Genomic DNA, 25,000 nt, shown 5'->3' with positions numbered 1-25,000 from the left:
ATTTTCATGTGCATTCATACAGGGATGTGTAGACTATGCGTCTGTAATAACAGAGTGGCAATATGGACTCAAATAAAGCATTTATGTGTGTCTGCTTGGCAGCGCCGCTGCACTGACGTAAGCGTTACATCCTTATCGAAGACCCTTGAAGGCCTCCCTGATCTCCTCCTCGCTGTCGGTCTCTTTCATCTTCCAACACAGTGAGCGGGCTTTGGCTTATGGAGTGTGAATAATTGTCCAGATATATAGATGTTATTTCCAGGGCACTATTGCCACCACGGCAGTAAGTGTAAGTGTTCTTCTTTGGCTGCTAGTTCACTGAGTTTTGTTTGTAGAGGAATAAGCAGCTTTCATTTGATTTGATCTTGTTGGACTCTACTGGTGCAAACAAACAGAAAGAAAATCTGGTGTACTTCTGCGGCGGTAGTGCCCTTGGAAACTATAACATCTGCACTACGAGCGATGTCCAATACTGGGAAGCAGGACAACCCTCGTGTCCAAAAAGAGCCCCTATGTTGAAGGTGGAGTGTGGTGCACGAAGCTTTGCAAGCATGGTGCTAGTCTACGGCTCTCAACAGATTGGCAGAGGGGGTGGAGCAGCGACCAGGGCAGCAGGGGGAAATTGGCCAAGTACAATTGGGGACAAAATGGGAGGGGGGGAATCAGAAAGAAGAAGAATAATTTAAAAAAGCAATCTCTTTTTCTCCAGAATCATCAGAGACTATTTCCCGACACAAGTTTGGGTGCAGTCTCATGGAAAACAAGACATTATTTACGTGTTCTTTTCTCCCTATGCAGCAAACCTGGCTGCCACTGACATCATCTTCTTGGTGTGCTGCGTCCCTTTCACCGCTACCCTGTATCCTCTGCCTGGATGGATCTTCGGAGACTTCATGTGCAAGTTTGTTGCCTTTCTACAGCAGGTAAAAAGCCTGGTCCTTATTAAGATTCATGCAAAATGCTTTATTTCTAAATCACTAACAGTCATGATGGTCCTGTGTTTTCTCAGCTCAGAAATGTGCTTTTATAGACACAAGCGTTATTTTGTTGCCTTTCCACAACAGGTACTGCAAACAAATTGCCCTAATTTACTATAATTGAAATAAACTCACTCAGGGCTTCAGCAGAGTCAGAGGTCCATGGGCCATTTTGTGTCTAAAAGGCAGGGTGAACACAGGTGAAACCAACTCCTTAATTAGGACCCCAGCACTGGAACACTTAAATGGACTGTTGGAATTTGGAAACCCTAATTAATGTTTTGGGGCACCTGTGTTACTTCCTGGAAAAAAATGCAAAGAAGAATGGCAAAGCAAAGCTACTGTAAAGACTAATTTTAATAATGAAGACTACCTCTGCAGCCAATGCCAATGTCCAGGTTATATCACCCCATACGTTGCTATGCATGCCCTCTTTCATTCATGCCTCTCTCCCCGTCCATTCAGTCTCCCACACTTCCCCTCTCTGGCAATAGCCAATCAGCTCAAGCTATTCCTTTCCCTTGCTTTTCCAATATCCAATCAGCTAAAGCCATTCCTTTCCCTCGCTTTTCTGCTGAGCCAATCACATAACCGGTGTAGTATATCAGAGTCCATGTTTTTTGTTGTTACTCACCTATGTGCTGTCACCCTCATTTGCTGATCGCCATTGCTGAAGCAGTTGTTTCGCCCCACCTCCTCCCCTGACCACCACCAACGTCATGACTCCTGAAGAATTCCTACTCCTTTGCTCCTTTACATAAGTAAACAAACTGCAAAGTACACAGACAGTAGAGAAAATAAACAAGCACAGATTCTGTGTAGACTCACAGCACTATGCACTGACGCAAGCGATCACAAGGCATTTTGTTCTCAAGCCATGCAAAAAAAAGAGCAAATGACAAAGCAGTATTATCATTAGAGTATTTTGCCTCTTTCCCACTTGTTGTAGATTAGAACGAGGCAATCAGAATAAACTAATTACACATTTATGAACAGTTTCTTTACCACATCATCGGCAGAGGAAGGCAACCAAACACAAGAGCAGAATCTGACAGAGAATGTAATAAGGAACACAAATCAGCAGCACATCAATAGTAGAGCCATGGTGAGTGCACAAACCACAATGCCAAGCCCACACTGCACTCAACACGGACACACGCCAGGTGGTCATTTCTACCCAAAGTGCCCCTTTGAAAGTCTGCTCTCATTTTGAGGAAGCTGCTGCACATGCAGGTGTGTGGAGGGCTTTCCACCTCCAACAAATGAATCCTGAAGAGAACGATTGCTGCTTCTTTTCACACCTCTTGCTGAGTGCTGACTTCAAAGAGGAGAGATGATAGATAGATAGATAGATAGATAGATAGATACTATAGATAGATAGATAGAGAGATGATAGAGATGATAGAGAGAGAAGGAGAGGGAGGGGGGATGATGCTTTTTGATGGTGGTTGGTGTTATCTGGAGTATAAAAGCGAAGCTGGCTGGATGAATATTTCATCGGAATGTCATAGATTTGCTTCATCTGCTTCAAAGGTATCTGTACAGTAATATTTTTAAAACTCATTAGAGCTTGAAGAATTCCACAGTGGAAATGGATCTTCTGTCGATGGTTTGGCATGAGAAGCAGGCTGCACTTCATGTTTCATGCTTCATGTCTGCCTTTGAAACGACTCGGCTTTGAAGAGAAACGTGTCGACAAAATGCTTTTTGACTGCTACATTGTACGACATCATATCCATGAGGAATAATAGACCAGAAGCACATGAAAGCTGAGGACGGTGAGAATGAATCGCCTTCGCCGCTTTAGCCCCTCCTCCATCTTCTTCTTCTCCTCCTCCTCCTCCTCCTCCCCCTTCTTCTTCTTTTAGCTTTATCTTGCATCAAATTATATGGAAAGGCACATTGAGTGTCTTTAACAATCCCTTTGAAACAAAAAAGGAGTGCATCTTTTTTTGCACCACAGGCTTTTAAAATTATTATTATTATTATTATTGTTGTTGTTATTAATATTATTATTGAGCTTCAGAATTAGGCTTATTTGACTTTAGCACTCCCCGGCCATGCTATGGGGAGCCATGGGGCCAGCAAAAATAATACTTATTATTCTTCAGGTTTATGATCATAATCTGCTTCAACCGTGTGCTCTCAATAATGTTTGTAAATAGGTACTTGTCAAATACCCACTTTTTTCAAATACAAAAGCCCATTGGGGGAAAACAACAACAAACAAAAGAAAATGAAATAGCAGTGCCTCTCACTCCAATTATGCTCCACTTGACTCTTAACGCTGGTCAATTGACTGTAGTATGTGTAACGGTAACTTATGCATGGATTGCCACTTGCAGTTTACGGTTATACCATCTCAGTCTGCAAGTCTGCAATTTGTGTAACGAACCTGGGTACCATACAAAATAAAATGTGCTGCTGATTTTTCCAGGGTTTAATGAACAAATGTAGCACACAGAATCCATCTTTTCTGAAGTAGTTCACTCTTTCTAATAATTTATACTAATACATGAGCAGAAATAGACGTCCTTTTGATATAAAGCTCACTGCTCAGATAATCAAATATATTCTCTTAGTCAAGTGTGAGCCCATTGCATTGAATTGATTTAATGCAGCGGCCTTTCCAGGGCCGCTGGAAGTCATTTTAAGCAGGGGGTGCTGGGAGGAAGGGACTCTCGGTGGGGCCCGAAAAAAATTTGGGCGTTTTTTTTTACATTTTTTTGCCATATTTAGAGGAATATCTCATTTTAAATCAACATTAGGATACTGTTGTGATGTAATTATTCAGTATTTTCTCCTTTTCTCACTCATTCAGAGCAAAGAGGGAGATATATAGCATGATGATAATGCTCTATATCTCCCTATTTGCTCTGAATACACCAGTTAACATGACACAGACTTAACATGATAGAAATATTATCAGCAAACTTAATGACTAGACTAATTATTCTGATCTGAATGGCATATATCAAGAAACATTGACTCCTCTCTTTGCTGTATAGTGGGAGGTGCATTTTTGAGTAGGCTATTAAAATAGCATGTCAAGTTCACATTTCTTTATTGCCAGATTAAACAATTCGTATTGGTTGTTGGTTGGTTCAACACAACATGTGCGTGCATGCGCGCTTCTTCTTCTTCTCTAGCCTACAAGCATGTAACTTCCTTGATTGTTATTGTTGATAATTCTATTTAAATAGGCTACATTTTCATTTCCCGAAACATTCTTAAACAAGAAAGGAACATAGTGCACTGCAAAATATTTTTAATTACATTTGTAAAAAAAAAAAAAAAAAAACAATTGAAAAAATTGAAAAAATCTAGGGGGTGCTGCAGCACCTGCAGCACCCCTACTTCCCGCGGGCCTGGGCCTTTCTACAAATGGAGGGATCAGTATCTACCCACTTCCCCAAGACCAGTGCACTGCTCTGAATATAACCCCGCCCCTTTTCTCTCATATCCTTTTTTAACATCACTTTATAATCCCTTAAGGGTAGTGGTGCTGGCTTCATAGTAACAGATAAGAGGGAGAGAGGGAGAGAAAGAGAGAGAGAGAGATAGAGAGAGAGAAGAGGAGAGGTCTCATTGGAGAGAGAGAAAACCAGCATAGATGCTCATCATATCCTTTGATGCCCCTTTGGTGCTCTGAATCCCTTAAGGGTAGTGGTGGTGGCTTCATAGTAACAGATGCGAGGGAGAGAGAGGGAGAGAGTGTGTGTGTGTGTGTGTGTGAGAGAGAGAGAGAGCTTCATAGTAACAGATAAGTGTGTGGGGGGGGGGGACTTTTGACCCCTTCTTTCTTGCTTTCAAATTATTATGCGCCATTATAGCTGTATACATACCACAGCATGACCCTTGTAAGTCCATGCATTTGAGTGAACAAAGATTTCACTTTTGTGAAGATGAGACAAAACAGTTTTTGTTTTCTATCTCCTCCATGTCCAGCAGAGACAGCAATGTCTATTTAGAAATATATGTAGCCTACTGTAACAAACGAGTGCAAATGTAAAATTTGTATTCCCAGAAAATATATGTGGATCCCTTTAAAGGGGTACGCCAACATTTTTGGAGATTCACCTATTTTCCATATTGCCGATATTAAATGTAGAATGTAGATGCCTTTATCGTCACTGTGTGTGTGCAGTACAAACTGCGCGGTACAGCCCTCACTGTCTGTCTCCACTCTAACTCTCCACCTACTCTAACACTCGGGACTCACAAGGACTCACAGTCATTCGATTCGGTTAAGTTAAGTTATCCTTTATTTATCCCCATGGAGATTCATCCTCTGCATTTGACCCATCCTCTACTAGGAACCTTCCTAGAACTAGGAGCAGTGGGCAGCCACAGTGGGCAGCCGCAGTGCAGCACCCGGGGACCAACTCCAGTTATTTTGCCATTGCCTTGGTCAGGGGCACTAACATACATGTCTTTGATGGTGGGAGGAAACCCACACGAACACGGGGAGAACATGCAAACTCTACACAGAAAGGACCTGGGACGGACCGGGGTTCGAACCCGGGACCTTCTTGCTGTGAGGCAACAGCGCTACCCAGTGGCGGACTGCATAATCGGGCACGTCGGGCAAATGCCCGGTGGCCTGGCCTGGCCTGCCAAAAAAAAAAAAAAAAAAAAAAAATTTTTTTTTTTTTTTTGCAAGCCAGGCCAGGCCACTCACTGAACAGCAGGCCAGGCGCCGCCTACTGGTTTACTAGTGGTTTTATTACTTTATTCAGGTTTAAAGTGGGTGCATCTCATTGTAAAATTGGACTTGGCCCAAATTGGGCTTCAAACGGCCCAAATTGGGCTTCAAACGGCCCAAATCGGGCTTCAAACAGCCCAAATCTGGCTTTAAACGACCCAAATCTGGCTTCAAACGGCCCAAATTGGGCTTCAAACGGCCCAAATTGAGCTTCAAACGCCCCAAATTTTCCGCCGCCGCCCTTCGGACGCCGGCACGCGCGTCGGCCCGTATCGGCCTGGCCTGCTTGGTATCTAATGCCCGGCCTGAATTATGATCCCAGTCCGCCCCTGGCGCTACCCACTGAGCCACCGTGCCGGTTACACAAATACAGCATCTCCTCTCGTCGTCTTCCTATTCCTATCTCTCTTTCTTCTTCTCTGTTTCTCTCCTCACATGCTAATTAAAAAGCACAAGAGCTCCCCCTCAGACATGTTGAGTTAGTCAGAAATAAAGGGTGCTTCTCTTGAGTACCAATTGGCTGCTTGAGCTTCTCCTTGAGGGATGGAAATTAACTCTGGATCCGACTAAGGCTGGATGCACAGGGTGTCCCAATTACTGTAAGTCACCCACGCAATTGTTTTAGATTCTAAAGAAGATCAGAGGTGGAAGCGTTCTCTAACAGTTGTTTTGATGGATTCTGTCGGAACATAAAGTTTCTCTAATAGTGTGCTGGTGCAGGAACTGTGGTGCTTGATTGGTTTAAAAGAAAATCCAGTCGTTTTTATTCATTTAGGCTATTTTGGCACATTTTACTGTATTGATTATTATATTTTATTATGCCTTTTTTTAAGCCACTATGGAAATTAAGCTGGGCAGCACTAGTATGTTTGCTACTCTCTACTGATAAGACAATGGTGAGTCACTCTCAGTCAACCTAAACCCAGTTGATTTTACTCTTCCTGTTGTCTGGTATAGCTCTTTCCTGGGAAGAAACCCCTGGCACACTGGGAGTGATGTGTTTTATGATTTATGTTTTCTGCAGCAGCAACAGCAGTTTGTCGGTGCAGAAACACCACACCAATGAGCCTTTAGCACCAAAGATTATTTTTTTCCACGGATGACTTGTTTATAGAAAATTCTGCACATACAGATTTCTTTTTTAAAGACTGAGTTATGCACGTGTGTGTGAGTATATAAGCATAAGTGTAAGTACAATATTCCCTGCCCCTCCTAGGTGACGGTGCAAGCCACCTGTATCACTCTGACTGCCATGAGTGGAGACCGCTGCTACGTCACCGTCTATCCTCTCAAGTCGCTCCGCCACCGCACCCCCAGAGTCGCCATGATCGTCAGCATCTGCATCTGGATAGGTCTGTTATGCTTGTTTTATTCAAATATATATTTTCTTGGCATTGCTGGATTTTCACTTGTCTATTAATTCATTAAATGTTCTATTAATTTGAGAGTAAGAGTGAATGCATTAGTATTCCAAAAATGAGCCTACTGTAATAGGGAAACACTGTATCAACCTTTGTAAAAATATGAGGTGCGTGATAAAATAAATGTGCTGATGATTTCTCTAACAGTCAAAATATAAAAGCAGTTGTACCTATGACGTAATAACTTGTGCATGATACAAAAATTCCCTGTTGTTTTACACCGCTTCAACTAACTGAGTCACTCCTATACCTACCTAGGCTCCTTCATCCTGTCAACTCCGATTTTCATGTACCAGCGTATTGAGGAGGGCTACTGGTACGGCCCGAGGCAGTACTGCATGGAGAGGTTCCCCTCCAAGACCCACGAGAGGGCCTTCATCCTCTACCAGTTCATAGCTGCTTACCTGCTGCCCGTCCTCACCATCTCCTTCTGCTACAGCCTGATGGTGAAGAGGGTGGGACAGCCCACTGTGGAGCCTGTAGACAACAACTACCAGGTAGGGACACGTTTGTTTTGCTTTGCTCTGCTTTAGCAGATATAGAAGTGGTTTTAGCCATCAACTCTCATGACTACAGTGACTACTGTAGTTGTCAACATTACATCACAGTACATTACATTATGCCATTTAGCAGACACTTTTATCCAAAATGACTTACAATAGTACATTTTGTCAACATGTATTGAAATCAACTGTGCGTTACAGTCTTCATAAGCCAAGACTTTTTAAAATGAATGGGTACCTTTTTTTTTTTATAGTTGTTTGGAAAAGGAATAAGTATTTGATTTTTAAGAAGAGGAACAGTTAGTTCAAGAAGGGTCCAGATAAAGACGTGTTTTTAGTCTCTGCCGAAAGATGGGCAGTGATTTGGCTGTTCTGACAGAAGGAGGGAGCACATTCCACCATTGTGGTGCCATGAAGGATGAGAAGAGTCATGATGAGCGACTTTTGAGCCCACGTAGCGATGGAGGGGCGAGCGAGGTGACCTGCAAGGGTGGAGGAGCGGAGGGAACGAAGCGAGATTTGGAACCTGACCATAGATTGCAGATAGTGGGGGCAATCTGAGGTAGCCTGTTGCCGGTCCTAGTAAGTCAGTACCAGTGTCTTGAATTTGACGTGTGCGAGTTAGGAAACCAGTGAAGGGACCGGAAGAGGAGAGTGACGTGAGATAATCTAGGTTGGTTGAACACCAGACCGGCTGCAGCGTTCTGAATGAGCTTCAGAGGCCAGGAGAACATTACAGTAGTCCAGGCGGTGCCTGGGCCAGGAGTTGTGTCGCTCCCCTCATACGAAAGTCAACAACTGGTTGTCGAGGATCAACCCGAAATTCTTAGCAGCTCAACTAAGTTGAAACAAATAACATTTTCTTCTCTTCTCTTCTCCACAGGTCAAGCTGTTGTCCGAGAGAACAATCAGCATCAGGAGCAAAGTCTCCAAGATGGTGGTGGTGATTGTGCTCCTCTTCACTGTCTGCTGGGGTCCCATCCAGTTCTTCGTCCTCTTCCAGTCCTTCTATCCAAACTACCGGCCCAACTATGCCACCTACAAGATCAAGACCTGGGCCAACTGCATGTCCTACGCCAACTCCTCCGTCAACCCCATCGTCTACGGCTTCATGGGAGCCAGCTTCCAAAAGTCCTTCAAGAAGACCTTCCCCTTCCTGTTCAAGCACAATGTCCGAGACAACAGCATGGCTTCCAGGACCGCCAATGCCGAGATCAAGTTCGTTGCCGCAGAGGAGGGCAACAATAACAATGCTGTGAATTGAATTTGACAATTGCCTACTGGAAGACTGGTGTTTTGTCTATCCAGAGCGATACAAGAAGGAGACAAAAATAACAATGAGAAATAAACTAGACCAACTATGGATCAATTGCCTGAAAGATTGGAAAGGCCGGTCTGGCTGCTTTCAAAAGAATACACTGTGTTTGGCAGACACATTTTTATTCATATTAATGAATGCAGTTAATGATGACACAGTGGAGAAAAACACAGCGTTCCAATTAACGGTGTTGGCTCAGTGCTTTACCTGTTGCACTGCCAAGGCCAGAGGAACAGTGTTGGCATACAGTACAGTGATACTTTATCCATTGTGCTGCCAAATAACAGAGACAGTCACAGAGATCTGAAGACACCCAGAGAGAATTCTGCCTGTAAACTCTGAGGCAGCTATCCTAATCCCTATAAGATTACGATTCATAAACTCGGTGGCTTTGGTACACACTACTCTGTGTGGAGTGGCATTTTGGACAGCTGACATAATGCTGGGACATGTGTAAATGTAAAAAGTGAACAGTGAGCACACTCCAAAAAATATAACTTCGGTGCAGGACACAAACAATATCGAGTCACAGCAGGAAACGCCGGCACACAAAAAAGTATTTTAGAAGGTTTAATACCTGTAGTCTGGGTAGGGCAGCAGCACAGCACAAACAGTTTCGGCACACAGGCCTTCCTCAGTGTTGTCAACACTGCTGTCCCCTACCACAGACTACATGTGAAAATGTAATAATCTTATTTGGAAATGACTGAATCTGTGTTCAAAATGGATGTTTAATAAGAGTATAGCTGTACAGTAGATGCCTACAGATGTCATGAGTGTTATTGCCGAATTATTTATTATTATTTTGCTTTATTTGACAGTCCACAGCAGATAGAGTGAGGGGAAGCAAGGGAGAAAGAAAGAGGGATGACATGCGACAAATGTCCCGGTAGCACTTGACAATAAATACTGTAAGTGTACATTAATTAACGCTTTAGTTAATGATTATTACCCTAACCTTGAACTAACCATAACCCATCCCTAACCATTAATTAACCATAAACTATTAGATAATGTATAACCTAGTTAGTACCTTAGTTAACATGAACACCATTCATAAATGATTACTAGACACATTAGTTATGTGTTAATTAAGGGTTAGTTAATTATATTATTATTATTATTAATTATTATTATAATTATTAATAATAATAATCATTAACTAGCTAACTAATTAATGTACCCTTATTGTAGTGTTACCCACGTCCCACCCGTTTCAAGCCCAGGATGTTGATCCGCGGTAAAACAGCGCGCGCCCGCTGCCTCATTGTTTTCCTATGGGGAGAGTGGTGCTAACTATGCGGCAGCGCTACACTTGGCATCGCGCACCGCTCGAATCTGCCACCTTGTGCTGCGCTCAACCGTATAAACTTTGACCTATTTACCGCTGAACTTTCTCTGCTCTACCTGGCAGTGAGAGAAGATCGCTTATCATGTGCAGGCAGCTTTAGAAAGCTGTGTTTGTTTGTGGAAGCTGTGGAGAGACCGCAGGTCATGTTTTTATCCATATCTCAAAATGGCAATTTGCCATGCAACAACCTTTTCTGTTGCCTGTCTCGTGATGTTGACGGTGTTGTAGTTCCACATGTATGGTAAATGTCTGAAAATGCCCACTGGACCGAAACTCATTGATTTATTATTTGTACTGTTGTTTTTGCTAAGCCATGAAACAGCCAGCGCCGGTGAACATAGGGTTAAAGATATTGTTTTCTGCTTGGTGAGAAGCCACCCAGGCAAATCTGCGTTGAATGTGTGTTTCTCTGCTGCCAAATGTGATGTGTGGCTGCTCACTGAACCAGGGGGTCACGAGCAGTGAGGCATAGACAGTGTTGACTTTTCTTTTGTGCTCCCCCGTACTAACATTCACACCTTCTCTATACATGTGCATACAGAACACCCATGACACAGTCACACACACACACACACACACACACACACACACACACACACACACACACACACACACACCTCCACCCGTTAAATCCAGGTGTTGTTGGTTGGAGTCAGTTGTCACATCTTCACTGAGAAACATGATCTTGTCAGACTGACTGAATTCCAAATGGCAAAGGTCACCGCTGCAGCCTCCTCTGTGTGTGTGTGTGTGTGTGTGTGTGTGTGTGTGTGTGGGGGGGGGGGGGGGGCAGAGAGCAGCTGTGTGGAGCTGGGAATACACAATATCATGGTTTACAAATGTGGGAATTAACACATTCTCTGCATCCCGCACACTGACTTTAACTCCAATTACGGCCCATAGAAAACGTGTTAATGCAACCCTCAATTGAATTGTAGATACTGTAGGACTTGCTGTCATCAAGGCTTCATTGGAATGACACCAATTGTCCTTTAAATGTGAGAGTATGTCCTTGTTTGTGCTGCCATTTCCTTTTCAACTGCTTACAGTTTTTCTCAATTGGACATGCTTAATGAAACTGGGATCCAAGCAGTCCAGGTGGTGGGAGATGGCGCTGATGTAGAGAGAGGGAGCTGATCGCTGTCCATGCCAGCAGCAGCGGCAGGGAACCTAATGAGTTCCTGCAGTATGTCCAGCCTTCCATCCTGGGCAGCACAGTAGACCGGCAGGATGTGTGGCCATATATGAGCTTCTTCTTCGGTTGGCCGCAGCTTCCCGGAGGATCCAGATGCAGTCCAGGTGACCGTGGTCCACGGCCCTGTAGAGGCATGTAGTCCTCATAATCAACTTGGTCTTCCTGGGCTCCCTGGGTGATCGGTTAGGCCACACAGCAGCCGTAGCACCTCCCAAAACGTCTCTCATTGATCCGCATACTGAAGTAGAGTTCCTGCAGCAGGGTCCTCAGTTTGTCCAGGTGTCCTGCGTAGACGGAGACGGCATAGTCGAGCTGCCAGTCATTGCCCTGCTCGAGTAGCCAGGCTTTAGGAAGGGACAAATTGTTCGAGTGCTGATATCACTCACTGATGACATTGCAATTGCTTGAGTGACATCACTGATGTCATCGCAATTGCTGGAGTGACATCACTGATGACATCGTGAGATCATGAGATCAGCTCATAAAACAAAAGCATTTGGCAGCATCAGCTAAGAAGCTGGCTTCCACCTGTCTAAAGTGAGGAGAGCCAGAGGAACATCATTGGGCACAGAGGCTGCTACAGTGCCAGGTCAGAGGGGTGTCAATAATATCACCATGTGTCCTGCCATCTCCACTGATGATGTCCTTTGATGTCGGCTGCCATCTGCAATGAAGGTCCATCTACCCATACAATACAGAACACCTCATCACATGTCTTCTTGATGCACTGAATGAAAGAGTGCATCCACCTGAAGAGAGAGAGAGGCGTGATTTCTAACCCCACATAGGATAAGCAATAACCACGCCCTGTGGCGCCGGCCGGGATTGGCCAGGAGCATTGAAGTTTGGGACTAAAGCACCTGGGTTTTTTCATCTTTTAAAATAAAGATGTTTAAAAAACTATTGCTTGTTACATTTTCAGTGCTGTACCTTTTCTCTGGGTAAGAATTGAGCTTGAAATTAATGATACATTATATTATATGAGCTGAACGTGAACACAACACCGTTTATATTATTGCAGGTTTTTGTAGATTGTGTACATTGTGTAGATTCCAATTATTATGCTTATTATTATTATTACTATGCTAAGGAAGGTAGGTGACCATAATTAATTTCAATGTCCGCTCTCAATATCGCTGTCTGTTCTCAAGAGCTATTCAGTTGGTTCATGAAATCGCTGGGCTCAGCTGCCTCCAGTGTTGCTCCTGGCCAATCCTGGCGCCACAGGGCGTGGTTATTGCTTATCCTATGTGGGGTTAGAAATCACGCGAGAGAGAGGGCTGTTGAGGCCTGCTGGCATGACTCTGTATATGTCATCATTTGGGACAATGTTGCTCTCCACCGCTCTCCTCTCGCCTTGTGAAGAAAGGGTTTGTAGCACAGCCCCGTATGATGATGCAATTCCCCTCTTGCATTATTGTCCTTTTCTGAACCCAATTGAGGAATTCTTCTCTGCTTGGAGATGGATGGATATGAGCAGATGTTCCTCCTGGAGGCAATGCATGCTGGTTGCCTGGCAATAGGTGCAGAGGCCTGCCAGGGATGCATACCCCATGCAAGGAGGTTTTTCCCTCGGTGCATTGCAAGGGAAAACATCCAATGTGATGTTGATGAGAATCTGTGACCTAATCGTCAGGAACGAATGGACTAAATGTGAAGTTCAGAGTATTTCAACTCTTTATTTTGCTTTCCTTTGGTTGTTTTTATGTTTATTTTATTTTTATTTACAATATTTCGCATTACTGTGCAAATGGCACAGGCATATAGTAGAAATTAAGGTTGAACTGGTTCATATTGATAGCTGTATTTTGTATTTTGTTGTCCATTGTGTAATGATTGATTTCAAAAATATATTAATTTGCTCACAAGTTGTGTTTGATGGGATATTTGTTTTTGTTGTACATGTACGTGTTTAATGTTTTCTGAGCCTGAGTGTTTTGCAAACAAAATGCCCAGCGACTTTCAGTTCAGGCCTGTGTGTTAACTTGAACCTCTAAATGGACCAATGTGTTCAGGCAAATGAGAAAACATCCAATAGGACCAATATGATCAATGTTTTGTTTTTGTTGTTGTTTTTGCTTTACATGAAGCATAAACATGTGTTATGGTTTCCATTTGACTTGAAAGTAAAGACCTCAAATGCTGTCTTCTATTAGAACTTTCTACAATCGAGTTCCATAGTTCCATTAGATTTAAAGTGATTTGAAATATTCAAGGATGTCACCTGGTGACAGCTGAAATCTTGACCGGCAGTGATCATGTGACAATTTATTTTGTAAAAATAGAAAAGAAAAAGAAAGCAGAAGACCTTTTTATTCGGATGGGCTGGGAACAGAGAGATTGGGTTGTAAGGAATAATTGAAAGCTATTACACATTATGGTGGTGCCAATCATGCAATCATACAGGCTATGCAAATGCAGATGTAACCACAGAGGTCTTGCTTTTAACTGCATACTAGCAGAACTAATGCTTCAGTTATGCTCCAGCGAATTATGCAACTTTACTGTCCAAGTATAGGGTACAGAATCAGAATCACAAGTGAGCAGTCTACATCCATGTCTGTGCAGTCTCATACACCCCTTCACCACGCTCCTTCCCCCCACCCACACCCCTAGCTACTCACACAGTGACCTTGGACTTTGACCTTTGACCACCGAAATCTAATCAGTTCATCCTTGAGTCCAAGTGGACGGTTGAGCCAAATGAGAAGAAATTCCGTCAAAGCGTTCCTGAGATATCGCGTTAACGAGCTTGAAAATGGCATTCGTGAGGTCACAGTGACCTTGAACTTTGACCCCAGTGTGACTATCTAATAATTGGTGTGACTAATGTCACACCAAGAGAACAGTGTTTGTTTTGGGTCCCTTGTGCTCTTGCACTTACATACGGTACTGCAAAAAGCTTGAAAAACTGCCGTCGCGTTGGTATGATTCTTAGTCATCTATATCCGCTTATGGCAAATCCAATATATACACTGTTTAAAAAAAGAAACGTCCTCATTAATATGGATTTCCCCCCCAGATGCAACACAACCAAATAACAAAATATGAGGTAACACTGACTCACCATACCTGAATAGAAGATCTGCCCACACTGTGTACCATTTTGCTTGCCGATGACCTTGGTAACAATAACAAGTCGAAACTCCATTGTTGTCCGAGTAGCTCCAGGAAACACGTGTTCTGTTACTGTGCAATACAGGCGGTTTTGACTCAGGCAGATTGACCCGGAGGCTACAGAAAACAACGATAGGTCAGAATGTGGGTGGTTTTTATTCCCCAAACGGGTTTAAGAAGTACGTAAAATGATGGCTGCTGGGTAATACATGGAAGCGAGTACTCATTGTAGTCTTTATTACAGCTGTTGTGCATCTTTTGTTGTCCCCTGCAATGCATCTATCTACCCTGTAGAGACTATTTGTAAATTGTGGCTGGAGCAGGCTCTCTCTCAGCAGAATAGAGACATTTTGGCATAAAACTATATACACCATGTGCCCCCTGAATGATGATGAATAATATATATATTCTTGGGGACAGAACAATAGTGCGGCAATATAGCTCGCTGTTGTATGCCGTGTGTGTCTGGATTCAAAAATGGGATTTGTACAATGTCTAGAATAACTAACTCTGTCTTTGTCCAGAGAGCAGAATTCAGCTCATTCAGCTACTCCATGGGCAAAGCAGGGCAAACAAACTAATACTAGAAAACTCATAGCCTACTTAGTGAAGGCATTAATCAGTAATATAGAATGATGCTTGCAGAAGAAGAACCATTGGCTTTCTCCCTCCTATGAAAAATGATCAAACAAATTATACAAAGAGTTCCATTAATTTGAAGTGAGGCAGTTGTTCTTAGATTGGGACCTTTCCTTTGTGCTGTGAGTCAATCCTGCACAATCTGTAGGAAACTATACCCAGTCGGGACATAACCAGATAAGAGCGACACAGAATTAACCAATTTCCCCAGTGGTGGCCTTATTTTTCTGCAGCCATGTTACTATGCTGAGAACATTAATTTGAGAATTACATATTGAGGTACAGTATTCTACTCGTAACATAATCAAAGAGTTTCAAATCAGAACAGATTGTTTTTGCCTTTATTTTGTCTCTCTCTCTCCTATTTCGTAAGCTTTTTGGAGATACTGAAGCTCAAAACCCCACCAGCCCTGAGACTGAAGAACACCTGATAGTCATTCATCAACTTCGCGGTTGCCCTGGCCCCTACCTGCTCACACACGCTCTCTGGACTCAGCTTGTGACAGACAAATAACAGCTTTGCTTTTTTATTTGGGCTTCATTTCAATACCTCACGTCATATTAAGATACTATCTTAATATGACGTGAGGGCTCTACGCCCTCTGTGAGGGCCTAACATATTCTAAGAACTAAATTTAAAAAATAATTTGTTCTAATATTATTGTATTAATTCATAAATTGCCAATCATCATCTAAACAAACATGTTTCTCTGGAAATAAGCCCTTAAAACTGCCTTTCCAGTTTGTTTTGGACTGTGAAGGGTTAACTGAATGAAGCCCTTTGTGTTACCCTATCAGAATTTTGCATCTCTGTGTTGTTGGGAAGAATAGCAGCTCAGTGCAGCTCTCTGGTTGGCGTGGCCGCTGTAAATTCGCAGATGGCTGCTGTAATGAATTCACCGTGAGGATATTTTTCGAGTGGCAGTAAAATTGACCAATCAGATCATCCCTCTAAATGGATGGGGAGGCTCATCGTTGGCTGTATGACAGATTCCCGCCCCCTGCGTTGGACAAGACCATGTGACAAGACTCACAGTAGCAACTAGCTGCGCGACAGTCTGCGTTGTTTTACGGCAACTAGGCAGAGGATCATGGCTGCCACACCGGCAAACTCTTCTCATTGCAGATTAACTTTTAATGAAAAGTTGGAATTGATTGGGAAAAACCAGCTCTTAATTTGGTTCAGAAAATCTGTTTTCTGTTGTTTTGTTGTTCTGAGTTCACGTGACGGGCTGGTTTACCAGGCTATGTTACACAGTGTTCAAAACCAAAACACTTTCAGAAGCATTTCAACGCCAGCAAGAGTTCTACATGGTACATCGTCCGTGGATGACCGGATCAAGCCAGAAACAAAAGCTTTACTGCTGGGGACCATCTCCTTTTTGGCGCAAGGAGCGGCTCTTGGTCTACGGTTTTATCCCTCCGGCCTCCGCGCATCCATGCAGATGGAGCTCTCCAGCTCCTGCGCAAACGTCTCCAGGAGACGTTATTAACTTGTATAGGCCGCTTAGCCTGTTCCAACTTGTTATACAGCGCGCTGGTGTGTGTGCGTGCGTGTGTGTGTGCGTGTGTGTGTGCGTGCGTATGCGTGCGTGCGTGCGTGCTGCCTGCGTGCTGTGTTGCCTGACAGACACGTGTCGCTGCTGCTCTGATGGTTCTGTGTTGTGATGTGTCGGCCCATTGGCATTGTCATATTGTGCTGAAATTCACACACAGCTTGTCTGATGATGTGACTGATTGCATTTTGCTGAATAGAATAGGCTGTTTATTTCTCTCTGTGCTGTCTGCTCGTGGCTGAATAAGGTCATATGCGATGATGATTTTCAGACGTATTGTCATAGGACACAAACCAAGCTGGTACGTCATTTTTTTCTGCTGCTGGGGGAGGCGGGGGGGTTACATGTGGGCTGGTCAGAGGGCCCAGGTGTGAGAGGCACGGTTCGCTACTGCATTTTCGCATGCTCAATTCTGGGTGGGGACTCTGGAGACGATGAATCGAGCAGACATGGACACAGATCTCCAATTATAGTAGTAGGAGCTACAGGTGGTGTATGCTGATGGTATTTAATCTCTGATCCTGGATTTGTTTGAAACAGTCACTGCAGAACTAAATCTAGGAAATGAACTAAAATGAAGTAAACTGACAGTCCTTCAAGTCAGTTCTGGTGGAGCACAAAGTCCTTCATCACTTGTGTTAGTGGTAGGGAGTGGACTTGGTTCAGGCGACGTGTGCCCAGCGATTGGCAGATCCGGATCCGACACACATGGGCCAGACTGCGAGGACATCTCTTGGCCTCCAGAAAGACCCTGAGAGCCTTGGGATCCGTCCACTTCTCCAGCTATGCCTGCTTCTCCACCAGGGCTGGGTCAGCGGCGTGGTCCAGCAGCAGCTGGACGAAGGCCGTGTCGCACCTGTTATGCAGCACCATCTCCAGCAGGAGAGAAGCCACGTCACGGGTCAGAATGCCAGCGGCCTGGAGCAGCAGGTGGAAGCAGTCCAGGTGGTTGTGTGTCTAGCACTGATGTAGAAAGGAGACCTCTCGAGGGTGTGATCGGTGTCCATATCAACAAGAACATCACCGAAGCTGATGAGTTCCTGCAGTATGTCCAGCCTTCTATTGCTGGCAGCACGGTAGATCTCGGTGTATCCATGGCATCTTCTGTTGGGGTCGGCCCCCGGCTTCCAGGAGGATCCAGACGCACTCCAGGTGACCATTGAATACGAGAATAGAATTGAGGTAAAGCGCACAACTCCTTGTAAGAAAAACAGACCGGGTGCCTGGATAATGGATAACAATGAAAAAGGAGAGCCGGCACTCACGGTAGGCTAATTGAAAAACAGCCTTTTATAGGGCAGTGAAAAAATTGGACGTTTCGGCTTCAAGCCTTTGTCAACAAGCCATTGAACAAGACCATTGAATACGGCCATGTGGAGAGCCGTTGTGTCAGAACATTCGTCATAGTCATAAAGTAGGTCTACCGGGGCTCCCTGTGTGATCAAGTAGTCCACACAGGCAGAGAAATGTTTTACCTAATGAGCGTTTAAGATTTTGTACACCTGGGAAGCCGGATTAAGGGAATGTGTCCTGGTCGCTGCACTAGCGCCTCCTCTGGTCAGTCGGGGCACCTGTTTGGGGCGGAAGGGAACTGGTGGGAATAGCGTGATCCTCCCATGTGCTACGTCCTGCCGGTGAAGCTCCCCGCTGTCAGGTGAAAATAAGTGGCTGGCAACTGCACATGTGTCGGAGGAAGCATGGTGCTAGTCTATAGCGCTCCCCAGATCGGCAGAGGGTGGAGCAGCGACCAGCAGCGAGATTTCGTACACCTGTTGAGGTGACTCTCCATGGAAGAGGAACTGATCGACATGATTAATGATGCCACCTGCCTGGACCTGTGCATGGGCTCCCACAGGAAATGACTGCTCAGATTAGGAAGTGCAGCAAACAGCTCTGGTGCAAAGCGGCCTAGAGAATAGCTCCATGTGTCGGCACAGAGCATCCCTGCCGGTCAAGTAAACAGGTGTGACAGACTGTAAAAATGCATTTCATGTCACACTGTGGCAGACATTATTTTTCCCAGCTGTGCGACCGGTAAATAGAAAGAGACGAGATGAGTTTTGGGCTCATGTTGTAAACTGGACAACGCAGGTAATTCATCACCCAGCAGAGAGGGAGGGAGGGAGAGAAAGTGAGAGAGAGAGAGACTATTATGGGTGAGTGGATTAGAGAGAGAGTGAGCCTGCCATCAACCAAAGCTGTCTCTAACTGTTGTTGCTGACTGGAATGATATTGCTTCTGAAGAGCTTTGAAAGGATGGAAGATGGATTTGCCTGTGAAGCATCAGGACTCGTCAGTTTCCTCTGTGTTTTTATGTTTGGTGCAAAGCAGTTCTTTGCACCAAACAATCAACAAGCAATCTTTCTTTCTTTCTTTCTTTCTCTCTTTCTGCAGCAACCGCAAGGTCAAATGTGACAGGTGTGAGACATCCAACTGCTACCCCCTCGATACTGGGTATAATCAAAATCGATAACAATCACTCAAACTCAAACGAAGCGAAATAAGTCCAAATCCCCTTCTTCACAGAGGCCTCTTGACAGGCTGCATGTGGAACACACACACACACACACACACACACACACACACACACACACACACAATGGGGAACAAATGCTGAACCCCAGTTGGAGATGGGCACTAATTGCCACTAGGCATAATTATGTAGAACAAAAGTCTCTGGCTTGATCTCCTGAGAGCCCTCGATCTGCTGTGTTGTTCCGCCTGAAGAGGGCGAGAGAGAGCCAGAGACACTTTGGGGACACATTTCAGTTGGAAAGCAACAAATCACTGTGAGAAAAATAGGCAAAAAAAATGTCTGGCAGAGAAAGCTAATGATCTGTGGTAGTTTTTCTTGGCAATGGTGTATTTTCTGAGGAGGGGGAAATGGGAAATGGTGTGTGTGTGGTGTGTGTGTGTGTGTGTGTGTGTGTGTGTGTGTGTGTGTGAGTGAGAGAGAGAGAGAGAGAGAGAGAGAGAGAGACAGCGTGTGAGTGTGTGCATGCGTGCGTGTGTGAGTGAGAGTGTGTGAGAGTGAGTGATTGTGTGAAGACAGAAAAACTGTCTCTTGTAGGACCTTATACTGCAAAGAGCGAAACACTATAGTATGACTGTTGACGCCACAGCTCCTGTTCTGGCCCCCAAAACCACATCAGATGATTTGGGGCCCCCGTGAGACAAGGCCAGTGACGTCTAATGGAGCAACTGGACTCAGCTAAAAAGAATGATTTGCCTACGAGATTGTTTGAGCACAATTTATCCACTGGCTGATGATTTACTGTAAATATGGGCGTTGTATGCAGAAATGTTATCCTCGTCTTGTGGGGATGGAAACCGCCTCCATGAGCCCGGGATCAATGAAAAAGAACAAATTTAAAAATAATCATATATTTTCTGGAATATTCCCAGGCATATTAAAGCCACCAGATGATGAAGAGAAGCCTTCAGCGCTCCCTCCACCGTGGCTCTTCATCACTTTAACCCCACTGATGCAGCTGCTGAAAACTGATATTACAGTTGTTGCTCTTTTTTTCTTTCTTTCTTTCTTTCTTTCTTTCTTTCTTTCTTTCTTTCTTTCTTCCTTTCTTTCTTTCTTCACAGTCCCCACGAGTCCGTGGGGGAGGATCAAGGTCTTGAATTCTTTTTTGAAAATAGACATAAATAGACATTGGTCATTGAAAATGCTTGAATTATAGATTTTACACAATAACATATTTTTATGATATATAATTTTTACTTAATGTTAGTAAATAGGTTTAAAAGCACACTTGAGAAGTGTTCACATCATCCAAGTCTCTCTCTTTTTAGTTGTTTTGTTGTCTGTGAGCTTCTGCAAAGCCTTCTACTGTAGTTCTTATAAAAATTCTCAATGCTTCTTTCTTTCTTTCTTTCTCTCCTCAAACAGCAGGACGGAGATGGCGGCAGCGGCTAACACACTGTCAGCTGAGGGTTGGAGAGGAAAATAATTGTCAACGGTGGGAAGAGAGAAAGGCAAGAGATGGTCTCACACACACACACACACACACACACACACACACACACACACACACACACACACACACACACACACACACACACACACACACACACACACACACACACACACACACACACACACACACACACAAAGAGGCCTTTCTAGCAGCCAGGAGAAACTGCTTCACGTCACAACACAAGCAGGAAACCACACCAACACCACCGCCACCTTGCCCCCTGGGAGAGAGAGGGGGGAGAGAGGGCGGGAGATGGCAAGTAACAAAGTATTTGTACTAAAGTAGAATTTTCAGGTATCTCTACTTTACTGAATAACTAACATGTTGATTTTACTGACAATTTAGTTTTAATGCACGACAGACAAAAACGAGTTAATGTTTGTCTTTCACACAGACCGCTCCCTCTCTTCATGCACGGTCTATAGCTCAATCCACCACCTCTCTCTCTCTCTCTCTCTCTCTCTCTCAAGTGTAGTGTGTCACATCCCTATCCTATATGGTCACATCACATCAACAATGTAGAATGTAGAGAAGCAGTAGATGTAATTTTAATGATTTTGATCGGGTGGTAATTGAGCTTTTTTGTGGAAAAACCATATCACACAAATGACTGATCAAAGCAGAATCTTAAAACATGTTCAGAGGGGATATTTTTACTTTAACTCATTGAGTGCCAATGACGACTATCGTCGTCAATTCAAATAGTAACGTAGAGTGCCAATGACGACTAAAGTCGTCAATTGCATTTTTTGACGGTGGGACGTGGATCAAAGCCTGATGCATCTCCTGTGAAAATATGGGAGATGTCGAATGTGTATAAGCTATTTTACGGACCCATTAGGTGGCGACAGTGCTCTCCAGATTAGAGAAAGGTGAGGAAAAAACAGAGAAGAAGTCATGGGGAAACGGAAACCGCATCGGTATGCATCGATATGCATGAAGCATAATGTTAGCTGTGCCTGTGAACAGCAGCCAAGCTGCTGCCACAATTGAGCCCCTCCGTCTCCGCTGCGATAGCCCCTCTACATGATTAGTTGCCGACACCAGCGTCTTTCTGAAAAGTTACATTATTCTCAGCTGGAAGCCGGCGACAAAAACGGCGGAACGCTGTGAAAAAGCTGGGTGTAGCGCACTTTTCAGTGCAGAGCAAACGCAGCAGAGAGCCACCAGAGACACTCCCACGGAGGAGGGGTGTGCAGTTGAGGGGGGTGGGGCACGCAGGGCAGCATACAACAGTGTTGGGGTTGTGACAGCAGGCTCGATGGACAGATTGCCAAACACAAGCTAGAATATCTGATGCCCACCAGCAGTAAATCAAGAGCAGCAAGAAGGTGTAGGGTCTGCGCACGCAGGGGCCAGCGCTGCTGGTTGCAGCTAAAAAATATTATTTTGCCAAACAAAATCCCTTTGTTTTCGCTGTTTTATTGAAGGAAATTATTTTTGAGGTGTCACTACATCAGAAAATATTAGCTTCAGAGTCAGTGATGTGCTTGAAATGCTTCATTTCACAAAAGGCTAATTATCTCAGCTTCTAGTTTGAAACGTCTGTTTTTGGTGAAAACAACCTATCTTCTCCGGCTGATAACTAAAGAACGGAAAATTATATCAATAAACTTTTTTTTGCTGATGATACAATAGAGTCTCATCGTTCTTTGGGCGTGTTCGGTGTTTACATAGTAATATCACACAATATTCTGTGGGCCTCGAGAAATCACTGAAAACGCTCTGAAAGGGCTGGCACTGGGAGCATCCGTTTTCCAAAAGTGGCTGGCACTCAATGAGTTAATAGTCTTCGAATTGTACTATTGTACATGAGGTTCAGTTAACTTTGCACAGAAAGCCGGTAGAAATACTTTTTACTTTTATACTTTCGAGTACATTTCAGAGCCTGTAGGCCTACTTTTTTTTACTTGAGTAAATACCGTAAGTTGAATCAGTACTTCTACACATGAGTCTGTTTTTTTTTACACAAAGAATAGGTGTATTTTTCCCATCTCTGGAAGGCAGGGGGGAGGGAGGGATGGAGGAAGGGAAGGAGGGAAAAGAGGAAAGGGGTCTGGGGGATTTAATGAAACCCAATATCCTGCCGCTAGTCTAAAAATACATGGAGCACATAAACACAACATATGGACCATGAGTGGGCGTGTGTGTGTGTGTGTGTGTGCGTGTGTGTGCGCGCGTGTGTGTGTATGTATGACGTACACTCGGTGCAGAGGAGAGGTGCGAGAGGCTTGTTTTCATTTCCCAGGTTTATTTGACCTGAAAATGAATATTATAATCCCCCCTCCTCCCCACTGTCCCATTACAATACGCACACACACACACACGCACACACACACACGCATACACACACACACACACACACACACACACACACACACACACACACACACACACACACACACACACGTTGAGGCGAGGCAACATGAAGTGGTGCAGAACTGCCTGCATAGGGGTGATGTCAATTAGACTATAGGAGCTATACGGACCATCTACTTCCGCAGTACAGAGGCAATTAAATGCTAGACTGAGTGCAACTAATTAAATAGTGAACTGAGACTTTGGCCCTGCATCCATTCTTCAGTGTTATTCCAAGTGTGTGTGTGTGTGTGTTTGTATGTATATATATATACACACACATATATACACACACACACACACACACACACACACACGTACGCATGTAAGCACGCACGCACACACACATGTGTGTGTGTGTGCACGTGTGTGCGTGCGTACATGCGTACGTGTGTGTGTGTGTGTGTGTGTGTGTGTGTGTGTGTGTGTGTGTGTGGTAGTAGTAGTGGTTGTAGTAGCAGCCGCAGCAGTAGAATTCACATCCTGTTAATCCTGTAGATTTCCTAGTAGGCCTATGTCATTGTTCCATTAAAAACACTCATCAATCGTGGCTGTTATGTGATTACAGTCACCTGTTCCTGGATTAGTCACCTGTTGTTCGCCATTGGCCATTTGTTCCCAAACTACATAGAGAAGGAGGTGCTATGACAGTAACAGAAGCTGCCCAGCCCTGCCAGCTAATGAGCGTGATGCTATTCACAGAGATATAATACACGCATACTGACAGCTTTTCACTGTCACATGTGCTCATACAGTATCCATCATCTCTTAATGGAAGCAATGGACACTTTTGAACATCAGGGAGAAATATATGTTACCTCGCCTCGGGAAAAGCCTGATCCCTCTCTGAACAGCAGGCCCCGCTGATTTGGTTTGTCTGTCTTGCCATACTGTTGCTGTTGCTGTCTCAGTTTGTGTCGATAACGATGCTGCTGTCTATGTTATGTTCTTTCTGTAAGGATTCTGTAATGTACAGGACAGTGAAAATGAATTTCCCTTCCAGGACAAATAAACTAAGTCTAAGTCTAAGTCTACCTCCATCTGTAAATATGATCATGTAAATAGCTTACATTGCACATTTTGTATTACAGTGTGCAGTCATGGTAATAGTGTTATATAATATATATGCTCTACAGTCTACAGTTCCTAAGAGCGCTGTAGTAGCTGTGTCAATATGTATGTATGTGTTTTTGACATAAGTTATGTTGCTGTTGTTGTTGTTGTTGTTGTTGTTGATGTTGCTGCTGTAACGCCAGAATTTCCCCTCTGGGATAAATAAAGTACTCTATCTATCTATCTATCTACATAACAATGCATAGCCTAATGGTGTGAAGCAAATGCGGGCGAGGAACAACCGAGATCAAGAATAAATGTTTATGTCTAAAATGCACGTTTGATGCTTTCATATCTTATTAATAACTAGAAAAGTGCACTCGGTGGAGTGCAGATCTCCGCCAGGACCGCATTTTCCCCCAAGCTGATCCATAGACCATGTGTGTGACGAGACATCATCTGAATGCAATGTGGTAGTGAGTATTGTCATACTGAGATGCTATTGTAAGTCATATATTGTTATTGTCTGCTTTTATTTTTGTGTTTTGGTAATGTATTTGTTATGAAGGGTTATTGTATGTGTTGTAACGCATGTATTTGTGTTTTTGTCAAGTTTGTGTTAGAATAATTGTGGTTTAGTTTTTTTGATTAGGGGATGAGGTTACGTAGAAGGGTGCGTCTGGGTCCGAGCAGCGCACTCCCCAAGTTTGAAGTCAATCGGACGAATGTTTGTCAAGATAAACTGCTTTTTGTGTTGACAGTAGGTGGCGCTGTCAAATTGCATGAAATTCAGGACTGCACTACGTCAAGTCCCCAGC

General features: G+C 44.0%; 1 protein-coding gene across 1 annotated transcript in view; it reads left to right on the top strand.

Annotated features, from left to right (window-relative positions):
* The window catches only part of kiss1ra (KISS1 receptor a), a gene marked incomplete at both ends in the record, with an annotated part of 14,628 nt that extends 5,758 nt beyond the window's left edge, over nt 1-8,870 (top strand). Inside the window, 4 exons of the mRNA XM_083653801.1 lie at nt 799-923; nt 6,899-7,034; nt 7,362-7,600; nt 8,490-8,870. Coding sequence (XP_083509927.1) covers nt 799-923; nt 6,899-7,034; nt 7,362-7,600; nt 8,490-8,870 — 881 coding nt within the window. The remainder of the gene's footprint in view (nt 1-798; nt 924-6,898; nt 7,035-7,361; nt 7,601-8,489) is intronic.
* Between the last annotated feature and the right edge of the window lie 16,130 nt (nt 8,871-25,000).

Source organism: Poromitra crassiceps (genome assembly GCF_964638095.1).
Source record: "Poromitra crassiceps genome assembly, chromosome: 17".
NCBI lineage: Eukaryota > Metazoa > Chordata > Actinopteri > Beryciformes > Melamphaidae > Poromitra > Poromitra crassiceps.
The sequence above is the reverse complement of the archived record's forward strand: the minus strand, read 5'-3'. Positions and strand labels throughout refer to the sequence as shown.